Source organism: Leptonychotes weddellii, chromosome 14, assembly GCF_054177405.1.
Source record: "Leptonychotes weddellii isolate Sample4059 chromosome 14, ASM5417740v2, whole genome shotgun sequence".
NCBI lineage: Eukaryota > Metazoa > Chordata > Mammalia > Carnivora > Phocidae > Leptonychotes > Leptonychotes weddellii.
The window spans coordinates 62,010,374-62,024,767 of record NC_138382.1 but is presented as its reverse complement, the minus strand read 5'-3'; the positions used below and the strand labels follow the sequence as shown (position 1 = coordinate 62,024,767).

The following is a 14,394-nucleotide window of genomic DNA, read 5'->3' as shown; positions in this document are numbered from 1 at the left end:
AATTTATTTGTCAGAGACAGAGAGATCACAAACAGGGGGAGTGGCAGGCAGAGGGAGAAGCAGGCTCCCCGCTGAGCAAGGAGCCCGATATGGGACTCGATCCCAGGATCCTGGATCACGACCAGAGCCGAAGGCAGATGCTTAACCGACTAAACCACTCAGGCGTCCCTTATTTCTGTTTTTAAAAACTTGTCAAGAGGGGTGCTTGGGTGGCTCAGTCTAAGCACCTGCCTTCAGCTCTGGTCAAAGGATTGACCCCTTTGTTAGGCTTCCTCCTCAGCGGGGAGTCTGCTTCTCCCTCTCCCTCTGCCCCTTCCCCTGGCTCATGTGGCTTGTGCGCACGAGGTCTCTTTCTAATTATAAAAATAAGATCTTAAAAAAAAAACTTATCAAGAAAAAAAGTCAAGAGTGCTTGCCTTCCCTTTGTACATCTTATATGGAGTGAACATTTCTTCTATACCTTGGCAAATTGTCATATTTCTAAGTCTGGATCAGCTTCTGACATTTTATCATTTGAGTTTTCAATCTTGTAAAGTACTTCCAAGAGTTCCTTTAATGTGAAGTTTTTTTGCTATGTCATTTCTTCTGGGACATTCGTCATAACCACTTACTTATATTGATGTTTTCCCTCTTTAAGTTCTTCTGACTGCATATCTAGAGTCAAACAGCAGTGATGTTAACAATTCACAGTTTACCATTTCTTCTATAACTTCATTTATACTGTGACCCAAATTTCACTTCCAGCATTATCACATTAGTTTCTGTGCTGCACTTTTATCTTTGTTGGCCAATTCTGTCTTTTGAATATCTGGTTTTCTAAAATGTCACATGGGTTTATCATTGGTAGACAAGACAGCACAAGCACACGCTTTGCTCTCTGTCTCTGAACTGAAAAACAGTGTGCAATGTCCAATCACCAACACACTGAAAGAAGTGACAGTCGCTCACTGATCATGATCTGTATCTGTTATGTACTGATTTGTGGACTGAAGAGCCAGCTGCAAAGTTTGTACTTTATGCATTTACTCACAGTTAATAAACCATTATAATTGAAATTTGAACTGTGCTGTTGAGGGACTAGTGTTTAATTAAAACGTTACCTGAAGATGTTGTGTATAGGAACCGTGCAAGCTGAGGGCTTCTTGTAGTAGGGCGGCAACTTTCATAAAACTAAACTACAGGATATGAAAGGGCAAATAAACATATTCATAAGAAGACTTTAACAAACATCTCCCAAACCTAGAATAAAGTGGATAAAAAATTAGTAAGGATATGTTTTTTAAAAGGGGAAAAAGCTTTTTGAATTAATATTTTTTCATATCAATCTGTTTTGTGTATGGCTGTGACTTTTGGAACTTTATAAGAGATACTTTAACAAATTTTTTTTTTTTAAAGATTTTATTTATTTGACAGAGAGGACACAGCGAGAGAGGGAACACAAGCAGGGGGAGTGGGAGAGGGAGAAGCAGGCTTCCTGCTGAGCAGGGAGCCCAATGCGGGGCTCGATCCCAGGACCCTGGGATCATGACCTGAGCCGAATGCGGATGCCCAACTGAGCCACCCAGGTGCCCCAACAATTTTTTTTTTAGGATTTTATTTGAGAGAGAGAGGTAGAGCATGAGTGGGGAGAGGGGTAGAGGGAGATAGACAAGCAGACTCCCCACTGAGCAGGGAGCCCACAGGGTTAAGGTTAAGGACTCGATCCCAGGACTCTGAGATCATGACCAGAGCTGAAGTCAGACGCTTAACCAACTGAGCCACCCAGGTGCCCCTATAAGAGATACTTTATTTTTTAAGATTTTATTTATTTGACAGGGGAGAGAGAATACAAGCAGGGGGAGTAGCAGGCAGAGGGAGAGGGAGAAGCAGGCCCCCCGCTGAGCAGAGAGCCCAATGCGGGACTCGATCCCAGGACCCTGAGATCATGACCTGAGCCGAAGGCAGACACTTAACCAAATGAGCTACCCAAGTGCCCCTATAAGAGATATTTTAAATTCACATTCTTCCCTAGGTGAAAATATTTGGGAGAAGTTGGTAAATGAATGTTAAAGCTCCCAAATTTTTTGCAACAAGCAGTCTGCTACTGACTGAAAATGACAGGGTAGATAACGCCAGTCATGTGTTCTTTTCCAGATTCCTGGCCTGAGATAGTTCTTGGTGGCTCATCTGTGCTGCTTTTCTGAGCAGGCCCATCAAGGACATGAAACATTTTAGTTCTAGATTTTTAACTGTGTTCCTCGGGTGCCTGGGTGGCTCAGTTGGTTAAGCGTCTGCCTTCGGCTCAGGTCATGATCCCAGGGTCCTGGGATCGAGTTCCATATAGGGCTCCCTGCTCTGCAGGGAGTCTGCTTCTCCCTCTGTCCCTCTCCCCAATCGTTCTCTCTCTCTCTCTCAAATAAATAAAATCTTTTTTTTTAAACTGTGCTCCTAAACATAGACAGTAGCTAATTGAGTGATAAAAGGCTTAGTAAACAAAGTTGTACAGATCACTTATTTTTGTTCCCAGTAATAACCAGAGAAACCAAATCAAATTTAAGATTGAGGATATTGAAGGTTTTACCAAGGGTCTCTGATTCAGCTATTCCTTCTTTGTTTTTTCCTGAGGAAGTAGAACATATGACAGTAAGTATTGCAGCTGCTTTCCACTTCCTTTTATAACTGTAATTTGCTGTAAATATACTTGCTTATTAATTTTCAAGTATTTTGACTTGATTTCATTTAGGATATTCAAGCCTGGTAGAAGTGGGAGTATTAGTACCTGGGATGGCTGTTGAGATGATTGATAATCTGTGTTCCAAGTTTCCAGGTCTTTTCAAATCCATGTTTAACCTAGAAGTAGTAATCAGAAGGCTTGCTTCTTTTTTTTCTTTTTTTTTTTTTTTTTATGCCTTACCTCTTTTCCTCTTAGCTCTTTTCCTGCCATCATGACTTTGAAGTGAAGAAATATTTGAATGTCTGCTAAGTGTATGGTACTTCATTTCAGCTGATAGCATTTTATAGTTGCAAGTCAGTTTGTGCATTGATTGATCATGCTTTCTCCCTTATAGGGGTATCTGAGTTCAAGTGACATTTCAAGGTAATAGGATATGTGCACATGTATATAAAACATATATTGTGTACTTACTCTGTGCCAGGTACCATACTAAGTAATAAATATACATTATCACATTTACTTTTCCCCACTGGTTTATTAGGTAATTTTTACTATTATACCCATTTTGCACATGGGAAATTAAGAGTCATAGAGTTGAGTTGCTCAGGGTCACACAGCTAAAAAGTGGAAGAGCCTGGATTTGAAATCAGGCAAGCGGATTTCCAGTAGGTTGCCATGTGCCCATTATTATTATTGTAGAAGTAGATGTTTGATGCCATAGTTTATAAAAGAAATACTTTAACAGCAAAAAGAATCCCTGTTTTTTAAAATATATTAATACAGTATAACTGCTATGTGTTACCTTTTTTTTTTTTAAGATTTTATTTCTTTATTTGATAGAGCACACAAGCAGTGGGAGCAGCAGGCTGAAGGAGAAGCAGACTCCACCGAGCAGGGAACCTGATGCGGGGCTCGATCCCAGGACCCTGGGATCATGACCTAAGGCGAAGGCAGATGCTTAACAACCGAGCCACCCAAGTGCCCCTGTTTTTTGTTTTTGTTTTAAGATTATTTATTTATTTATTTGACAGAGAGAGAGAGCATAAGCGAGGGGAGCGGCAGGCAGAGGGAGAGGGAGAAGCAGGCCTCCCACCGAGTGGGGAGCCCGACGCAGGGCTTGATCCCAGGACCCTGGGATCATGACCTGAGCTGAAGGCAGATGCCTAACTGACTGAGCCACCCAGGTGCCCCTGTGTTACTGTTTTTGATGAGAAGAGAAAAGGCGTATAAAGCTAAGGTTAGGTAAAGACTTTGGCAACTAAATGCATTGGCTAACATTTATTTTTAAAATGAATTAATGCCGGGGCGCCTGGGTGGCTCAGTCATTAAGCATCTGCCTTCGGCTCAGGTCATGATCTTCCTGTCTTCCTGCACAGATAATTGATAAGAATGTCCTTGTTAGCTTTTTTTTCTTTTAAGATTTTACTTATTTATTTGACAGAGAGACAGCGGGAGAGGGAACACAAGCAGGGGGAGTGGGAAAGGGAGAAGCAGGCTTCCTGCTGAGCAGGGAGCCTGATGCGGGGCTCAGTCCCAGGACCCTGGGATCATGCCCCAAGCCGAAGGCAGACCCTTAACCTACTGAGCCACCTAGGCGCCCCTAAACTATTATATCTTAACTAGGTTCTAAGTTTTGTAAATTTTTCACTGTGTTAAAGGCATTGCCCAACTCTCCCAGAATCTTATTCTTTTTTCTTTTTTTAATATTTATTTATCTGAGAGAGAGAGAGAGATCATGAGCAGGGGGGAAGGGTAGAGGGAGAAGCAGACTCCCCGCCAAGCAGGGAACCCAATGCAGACCTTGATCCCAGCACCCTGGGATCGCGACCTGAGCCGAAGGCAGACGCTTAACCGACTGAGCCACCCAGGCGCCCCCAGAATCTTATTCTTTTAGGGAATCTTCCCAGATTGCCTCGGTTAAAGGAGAAATCTTGGTTTCCTCTTAATAGTATTATCATTTGTTTATGTCTTATTTAGGCCAGCACAGATCTCTACACTTGCAATCTCACTTAACCTCTTAGTCCTTTAGAGGAGGCATTGTTGACCCCATATACAGGAAACTTAAAGGAAACTTACAGTCCACTACCTTGAGAAAACAGGGTAATAGTTTCAAATCATGTTAAATTTATTTTGCAAAATGTTAGTATGTATTATACATTAAAATTGTTGGGGGAGGGGCGCCTGGGTGGCTCAGTTGGTTAAGCGACTGCCTTCGGCTCAGGTCATGATCCTGGAGTCCCGGGATCGAGTCCCGCATCAGGCTCCCTGCTCGGCAGGGGGTCTGCTTCTCCCTCTGACCCTCCCCCCTCTCATGCTCTCTCTCTCATTCTCTCTCTCAAATAAATAAATAAAATCTTAAAATAAAATAAAATAAAATTGTTGGGGGAAAAGGCCCCCAAAAGTTGTGAAGTTTTTATTTTTTAAGGTGTTTTTTTGTTCTGTTTTGTTTTGTTTTAAGTAATCTCTATGCCCAGTGTGGGGCTTGAAATCACAACCCCGAGATCAAGAGTCGCAGTGCTTTACTGACTGAACCGTACAGGCACCCCTCAATATTTGGAGAAGAAGAGCTCAGAGCTAGACTAGACTTTGAGTTCATTTATTTTTTATTTATTTATTTATTTTTAAAAAAGATTTTATTTATTTATTTGACAGAGAGAGAGAGACAGCAAGAGAGGGAACACAAGCAGGCGGAGTGGGAGAGGGAGAAGCAGGCTTCCCGCCGAGCAGGAGCCTGATGCGGGGCTTGATCCCAGGACCCTGAGATCATGACCTGAGCCAAAGGCAGATGCTGAACAACCGAGCCTCCCAGGCGCCCCACTTTGAGTTCATTTATTGAGCCTATTATATACCAGACCCTAGGCAAAATATAGTCAAGTGGTAATTATAATAGTCAATTATCATGTTACATAATAACTGATTGAATAACTTTTATTAATCTGTATGGGGTATAATTCCATACAAGAGCTACTTATTATATATCTTATATTACAGTTTGCAATTATTTATTACGTAATGCTTAATATCCTTTTTAGAGGATGTAAGCTCCTTGAAAATAGAACTCAGCTTTGCTCATCAATATATACTCAGCATTTAGCACAGCATTGGATACATATTTCTTGAATGAACGAAGTAGACTCCAGTGGGAGCCCCTAAGAAGATTATCTAATCTAGACTTTGAGATTAGGGGCAACTTCCAGGGGAGAGAAAGAACCAGAAGAATGTTTCAGGCAGAGGGAACAGGATATGCAAAGGTTGGAGATTAGAAAGATCTTGCCTTATTTGAGAAACTAGAAGTTCTGTGTAGCACACAGTTGGAGTTGAGAAATGGCCAGTTAGGAAGCTGGGGAAGTATGGAGAGGTGAAGTCTTAAAGGACTCTGTAAAGCTGTCTTGTGGAGTTTGGATTTTTATCTTGGTAATATTGAGGTATTATTGAGGGTTTTAAGGAGGAAAGAGACTTGATCAAGTTTGGTTTTTGTTTTTTATATTTTATTTATTTATTTATTTGACAGAGAGAGAGAGCACAAGCAGGGGCGGGGTGGAGAGGGAGAAGCAGGCTCCCCGCTGAGCAGGGAGCCCAATGTGGGACTCGATCCCAGGACCCTGGGATCATGACCTGAGCTGAAGGCAGATGCTTAACCATCTGAGCCACCCAGGTGCCCGATCAAGTTTGGTTTTTAGAAAGATCACTGTGGATGCCGTGTGGAGAATGGATAAGAAGCAGGCAAGACCAGGACAGGGAGATAAGTCAGGAGGTTGTTGGAATAATTCTAGTTAGATAGATATGATGGTGACCTGAACTAGGGCAGTGGCAGTGAGGATGGGGAGAAATGGATGGGTTCAAGAAGTATTGAGCAAGTAAAATCAGATGGACTCAGGGATTGGTCATGAGCACCAGAGGAAAAAAAGACAAAGGATGTTGCCCAGATTTCAGTTTTGTTGTGTATGTTTGCAGAAAAGAGTTAACACAGGAGACATGACAACATCATCTTTAGAAAGTCCTGTTTACAAGGTTGGCACTTGGCTAGCATATGGGAACTTGATTGGTAAACAGTTCCCCACACTGATACAAAGCTTTCCATAAATGATACGTGGCTCAGTGTGCCTAAACTGTACAAACAGTAGGTTTCTATTGAACCTTACCTTTCTGGGAGTGTAGAGTTTTGGTTTATGCTAGAGGGTTTCTGTGTGACCAACCCCCAATAAAAAATCTGGGGCACTGAGTCTAATGAACTTCCTTGGGAGACTGTATTTCATATATGTTCTTCCAACTCTTTGCTGGAGGAATTAAATGTGTCCAGTGTCACTCCACTGGAAAAAGGACTCTTGGAAGCTTGCTTTTCATTTCCTCTGGACTTTGCCCCCATGTGCCTTTTCCTTTGGCTGATTTTGCTGTGTTATCTTTTTGTTGTATTACATCTTAGCCATGAGTACAACCATATGCTGAGTCCAGTGAGTCTTGGCAAATCACTGAACCTGATGGTGGTCTTGGGGACCCTGATAAAAAAGTATTTTCACCAGGAGAAGAGAATACAAGAGTGAGAGCAGGTTTTACTGGGGCAGTGGGGATTGAAAGATACAGGTTCTAGTTTGTTATATTGCATTTGTGTGGCTGGTGGGATATCTGTGTTTTCTGACACTCAGGAGCAAATTCTGGGTTGGGGATACAGATTTGAGCATTATCAGCATTTGGATAGCACTTGATACCAACGTAAATGAATTAGATTGCCAAGGGAGGGAGAGTGTGAAATCTGGGAGCATGGGCATTTAAAAGGTTGGGCAAGGGGCGTCTGGGTGGCTCAGTTGGTTGAGTGTCTGACTTTTGGTTTCGGCTCACGTCCTCAGCTTGTGATCTCAAGTGTCGTGAGAGCAAGCTCCATGCTCAGCAGGGAGTCTGCTTAAAGATTCTCACCCCCTCCTTCCCTCCATCCCTCTCTTTCTCTCTCTCTAATAAATAAATAAAAAAGAAAATAAAAGGTTGGGCAAAGGAAGAAGAGGCCCAGGAGTTAAACAAGGAGCCAGAGACATGGGAAGACAACAAGAGAGGGATCCCATTAGCATTTATTGATGTCTTGCTTGGGTCAATCCCTTCTCCCACCCCTGCAAATATCCCCACAAAAGTCAAGGGAAGAGTTTGTTTGAAGAAGAACAAATTAGTTGACAGTGTAAAAAGGGCGGCATGAAGGCCAAATAAGATAAGGACTGATAAACTGTGTTTAGTAACAAGGAGGTTGCTGGTGAGCTTAACAAGAGCAGTTTCATTGGAATGGTTGGGGCATAAGATTCATTGCAAGGGATGGGAAGGAATCATTCTGCCTGTTAGATGATAGGACCATGTTTGATGGAGTAAGTTTGAAGTACAGTTCTATTTCAGTGTAATAAATGAGTAAAAGGTAAGAAATTATGACTTGCAAGGCAAGAATTTACAGTTTGAAGAGACCAGAGAGCATCTGCTCAATTTACCAATCACCTCAATTTATATACGCAGAAACTGAGGTCCCAAATAAATGCCTTGACCAAAGTCCTGTGGACAGGCAAGGTCAGCTGATGCTGTTTAGATCAGAAATACAATCTTTTTTTTTTTTTTAAGATTTTATTTATTTATTTGACAGAGAGAGCACAAGCGGGGGGGTGGGGGGCGGCAGGCAGAGGGAGAAGCAGGCTCTCTGCTGAGCAAGGAGCCCCATGCGGCACTTGATCCCAGGACCCTGGGACCATGACCTTAGTCGAAGGCAGACGCTTAACCAACTGAGCCACCCAGGCATCCCCAGAAATACAATCTTGATTTCAAAGACACTTACTTGTCATTTCCGGTATGGTGGGATATGCAGTCAAGGAGGTATTTGTTCAAGGTTGGAGATGAACAGCTTTTATAATGATTCCAGGTTTGAGATATGTCAAATGAAGTGTCATTTTCATTTTCTACTAACAGTGCCAGACTGGCCTCTCTTTTTGGACTGGATCAGACATCTGCTGGCCATGGAAATGAATTCTTCCAGTACACAGCCCCAAAGCAGCCTAAGAAAGGCCCAGGAGCAGCTGCAACAGGTAAGTGAAGAGGTTAGGATTGGTCCCTAACAGGTTAGTTGGAAGGATAAACAGCCTTCCAAAAGTGACATGCCAGGTTGTCCATCCTCAGTCAGTCTGGCCAAGTTCACTACCAGTGGTACATTCCTCTCTAAGCTCTGATATCCTGAATTCCAGCACCTAGATAGTATGCCCTTTGTTGGAAGCTGGGGGAGGAAGGTCTCAGGCAAACTCTTTTGCCCCACGTGAACCGCACTCTCTAAAACTGCCTGAGGCACTGTCCAATGTTTTGGCAAGAAGGAAGAGCTGCTTTTCAGTTCTTTTACCTGGATAGGTTAGATGTATGCTGACAGTGACTTTTTCCCAACTGGACAGTGGTGCTCAGTGCTCTCTCCCCTGTACCTTTCATCATGATGGAGACACACTGAATGAACATTTGTTGAATGAAAGGAGAGAAAGGGGCAACTAATATTTCTAAAATGCCTGCTTTCAGTCTGGTCTCAGGTACTTACATAAATTGCCTTATTTAGTTGTCTCAACAGTGCTGTGAAATAGGGAAGACTACCACCAGTTCAGAGGCTCAGAGAGGTTTAGGGACTTGATCAAGGTCATACAGCAGTAAGTGACATAGTTGAAATTTGAACCCTGACTTGACTCACTCCAAAGCTCTTTCCTCTACACTTTGCTATCTTTCTGTAAGAACCTGAAGAGGAGTGGGGGACTGATAGAAATAGTCCTGAGCAGAACAGGTGGTAAGGGGCATTAAATTGTTTGTTGAATGAAGATGAAAGTATCGAGTGCCTTTGACATGTTGGGCACAATCCTGGCACTGAGGGTTTGTTAGATTATTGAGAGTTGAAGAGTTGCAACAGATATATGGCCCATAAAACTAAAATATTTACTGCTTGGCCCTGTACAGAAAATGTTTGCTGTCCCCTGCTCTAAATCTTACCTGTCACTTTGGGCAGCTTTGCTATAGATTGCTGGTCCTGTTCTCCAAGCCATGACCAGGCCAGATTTCTAGTAGGCTCTGCCTTTACATTTCCTCTGGCACAGCTCTTCATCAGCAGTGTGTTTCTGACTCAGTTTAAAGCGGTTGAGTTAATGGATGTGGATAAAAATAAACAGCCTCAGTCCCCAGCCAGTGAGGTAACTTGATTTTGTTTTAATTAGAAAACAACAACTATGAGTTAATTATACTTTTAAAGGGGAGTTATAGAGGCATTTCAACTTAAAAATTACCTATACAGTCTTATGTAGGCATTTACAAAGAAAAAATAAAGTCGCAAGATAGGAGATCCTCTCTGTTCAAGGGATATTTGTGTAAAAAGTCTTTGCGGGGAAAGTGCAGCATAGTTCTTGAATCTCTTCAGATTTCAATATAAAAATAGAGCAGATAGAAAAGACAAACCTATGGGTAATATTTACAACAAATCCAGTTGAAAAGGTATCTTCATGAATATCTCAAAATACAGGCAGGTCTGGACAAACCACTAACAGCTCCAAGGCTTATGTGGTATCAGCATTTGCATGGGAAAAAACAGGGTAGCAATGGGTTATCTAAATCTGAGCATGGAAGAACCCCAAAACAGCCACCAGATGTTCATGGAAAATATGGCAGGTGAAGCCGAAACTGGAAAGTGTTTTGCCCACTCTAGTTGTGGGTAGGTACAAGCGTTTGATAATGGGGACTGAAAGAACTGGAGCAGTCTTGCTCCTATGAACTTTTTTTTTTTAAGTAGGCTCCATGCCACCGTGGGGCTTGAACTCATGACCCTGAAATCAGGAGTCACATGCTCTACCAATTGAGCCAGCCAAGCATTCCACTCCTATGAACTTTTGAAACTCATCCCCTAGGGTGATCTTGTAGGACAGGTCCCCACACTCAGAAGAACCAGCTGGGAATGGAATTAAAACTGAGGAGGATGGGGATATAATAGAAGTGAAGGAGAAAAGATATAGATAAAAGTAGGGCTAGAAATAGAATCAAGAAGTCTCAGGAGGAAGCCACCATATTTTTGAGCTCTATTCGAAAGCAACAGAAGAGGGAGCTCTATGAAGTTAAGAAAGCCACTTTGAACCCTGCCGCTTTCTAGAAGTTCGGAAAAGCAAATTTCGCATTAAAAAGAACAGTAGGAATTTACCAGAATCCAACTCCATGTCAAGTAATGAGAATACTATCCTTACAGACAGTGAGAGCTCTATTCTGTGAGAATGTTTCTTACTGAATAGATTAAAAACTACAACCACCTGTAAACATTAGGAAAATAATATAAGACATGAAATGAGAACCTAAATGAGATTAGAAAATCTCAGAAGTAAGTGACAAGACTCAGGAAAGAATTAGAGACATAAGAAAAATTTCAGAAATGAGGGCTAGGGACACCCAGGTGGCTCAGTCGTTAAGCGTCTGCCTTCGGCTCAGGTCATGATCCCAGAGTCCTGGGATTGAGCCCTGCATCAGGCTCCCTGCTCCGCGGGAAGCCTGCTTCTCCCTCTCCCACTCCCCCTGCTTATGTTCCTTCTCTCGCTTTGTCTGTCTCTATCAAATAAATAAATAAAATCTTTAAAAAAAAAAAAGAAATGAGGGCTAAATGAGAAGGAACACAAGAATGAATAAAAACAGCAGATTATACCTGAAGAGAAATAGAAGGTTAACAAGAGGAAATTGTTAAAAAATAAAAAATTTAAGAGATAAAAATGTTCCAAAAGAAAGTGTGACAAATATTAAGGATGGCAAAGAAGATTCAACACATGGAGAGAGAGTGTGTGTGTGTGCGCGCACGCGTGTGTGCACAGAAGAAAAAAAAGGAAGGGGAAAAGAACAGACACTAACAACTGTAATTCAAGAAAACTTTACTCAGGGGCACCTAGGTGGCTCAGTCATTGTCTGCCTTTGGCTCAGGTCATGATCCCAGGGTCCTGGGATCGAGCCCCGCATCGGGCTCCCTGCTCGGCGGGAAGCCTGCTTCTCCCTCTCCCACTCCCCCTGTCTAGTCTGGTCTTCATGTTTTCCTTATTATTTTATAAAAACCTCTCTCTCCCTCTGTCAAATAAATAAATAAAATCTTAAAAAAAAAAAAAAACTTTACTAAAAAAAAAAAGATTTGTAAGTACATATTAAAAGAAGTCCTTGTCGGTGGGGCATTCAGAATCTGCAATACTGATTTCGGAGAAGAAGGGCTGCTGAGCCAATGAGAAGATCCCATCTGACTTACCCTTCTAGCAAATCCATGAGCAACCTTCCATTTCTAGGGTATTAGATAGCGAGATGAGAGCGTACTGGGAGAAGCAGAACTAACCTGAAGGAATATGCTAGGCTGACCTTGGGGAGACAGTGTTTTTTCTCAGTGTTTCACACCTGTCCTGATAACCTGCCTCTGGCCTTAGTTACTTTTTTTTCTTAACAGCTGGCTTATCAGGAGAAAAATTTTATTGTCGTATGATGTACAACTGGACAGTACTGGTTGAATTGACAACTATGTTGTAGGTTTTTATAAAATAATAAGGAAAACATGAAGACCAGACTAGGACAGCAAGCAAACAACGTAGGTGGGTATTCATCAAAACAAAACAAAACAAAAGGACCAGTACAAATCTATAGAAAATGTTAAATCTCTGCTTCACTGTAATCAATAAATGCAAATGAAAACAACAGTAACATGGCATTTCCCTTTTCCCTACTGTCCCTCTTTGGCTGGTAAAGATTTTTTAAAAAGATCGGCTCCTGTTGTAGGCAAGAATGCAAAGCGGGCATATTCACACTGCTAGTGGGGCTGTAAACTGGTGCGACATTTCTCAAGGGCATTTGGGCAGGACGTAACAAAATCTTAAAATGTTTTACACTCCTTCACCCCATAATTCCAGTTTTAAGAATTTATTTTAAGGGCGCCTGGTGGCTCAGTTGGTTAAGCGACTGCCTTTGGCTCAGGTCATGATCCTGGAGTCCCGGGATCAAGTGCCGCATCGGGCTCCCTGCTCGGCAGGGAGTCTGCTTCTCCCTCTGGCCCTCCTCCCTCTCATGCTCTGTGTCTCTCATTCTCTCTCTCTCAAATAAATAAAATCTTAAAAAAAAAAAAAAGAATTTATTTTAAGAAAGTAATTAGAGATACATACTAAGATGTATGTTTTCAGGATGTTCACCACAGCATTATTTATAATGGAGGAAAATTGGAAACAGTCCAAAGAAATGTCAAATAATAGGACATTGGATAAATTCTGGCCAAGTCCTAATACAGTATTTTATGTAACCACCAAAAAGCATCTTTAGGGTTATTTTATCTTTGTCTTGGAGACTGTTTTAAAAGAAAAACTAGTACTAAATGAGAAAAGGAGGTTGTCAAATTATATCATAAATTTCATTTAAAAACTAAAAGAAAAAAAGCTGTGAAGTTTATGTGTATTGAAAAAGGACCAGGAATAAATGCATCAAATTATTAACATTTATTTTTAATTGGTGAGACTACAGGTCATTTTTATTTTCTTTATCTGTTTCTGCATTTGCTAAGTTTTACATATTATAGAGTACATGTACTCTATAATCAGACAAAAAGATGTGTCAGTATTGTTAAAAAACAAAATTCAACTGCATAAATTTTAAAGATCTTTTTGGCTTTAAATGACTCATGAATTGGGGAGCATCCCATCCAACAGATAGAAAGGAGCTCTGAGGAGTTGCACAAAATGACTTTTATAGGCAGAAGGGAGCAAGAACAAGGAAGTTACAGTAGGCAAAAAAGCAGGATAATTATTGCAAGATTGCTTTCCTCAGGGGATGGCAGGGATCTGTCATGTAGATGACCTAACTAATGCTGAGCAGGGAATTCCTGATTGACTGGTTTCAGATTCCATTTCAGGGAGAGCCGAAACTGTTAAGTAAGTCTCAGTTTAGTGACATCTGTCAGTAAGTCTCAATTTGGTGACTGGGACTTAGCATAAGTGACTCCATCTTAAGCCTGTCATCTTGTTTTTAAAATACAAAAGGAAAGAAAGAAATCAAACAGGGATACTTCTGAAAGTAAGTTCTTGGTTTCCATGTCTGTGCCAATGTTCTCACTATTCTTCCATCAACACATAAATGTGGTGAGTATAAATATGCAGTTTTCTCTAAATACACTGTTTTAAAACATTAGTGTTACCCTGAATCACTGGAAAAGTGAAGTAGTGAATATGATCTGAATATCATCATTAATTTTCTAGCCTGAAATAAGGGAAGGAGAAGTAATTTTATTTATATTAGAGTTGGCAAAATACTGGAAAAAGAAAAGAAAGTAGATGGAATATGACCTCGCTTTCTGGGCAGGGCCTCTTGTCCAGCTCCAAGACTTGTTTGGAGTGGAACCAGAGTTGGATTCTATCCTGGGCTCGCTGCTATCATCGTGTCATCGCACTTGGGTGCTTAGAGCTCCCGTGTCCTCATTCCCAGATGAGGTCATAGGGCTGTTCTGTGGGTCAGATAAAGATAATGGCCATGAAAACATTGTACCACCTAACTGTAAGATGTAAAGGAGAATTTTGAAGCTGCCTCAGTGGTTAAAAATCAGTTTTAAGAAAGACATGAATGACATCTTTGTTTTCTTCTTCATCTTTAGGAAATCAGGTGCCGGCAAAAGCAGCCCCCACTACAACAGGCACCTCCACCGTGTTGGTTGCAACAGCAGTTCATGCGTATCGATAGTAAGTAGCTGCGAAGGAATGCTTTCTGAAGTTGGGAGT

The 14,394-nt window shown here is 41.5% G+C and overlaps 1 protein-coding gene across 1 annotated transcript in view; it reads left to right on the top strand.

Moving 5' to 3' along the window:
* FKBP15 (FKBP prolyl isomerase family member 15) overlaps positions 1-14,394 on the top strand; it is a 60,278-nt gene that overhangs the window by 2,826 nt on the left and 43,058 nt on the right. Inside the window, exons 2-3 of the mRNA XM_006735110.3 lie at positions 8,585-8,700; positions 14,271-14,355. Coding sequence (XP_006735173.1) covers positions 8,585-8,700; positions 14,271-14,355 — 201 coding nt within the window. The remainder of the gene's footprint in view (positions 1-8,584; positions 8,701-14,270; positions 14,356-14,394) is intronic.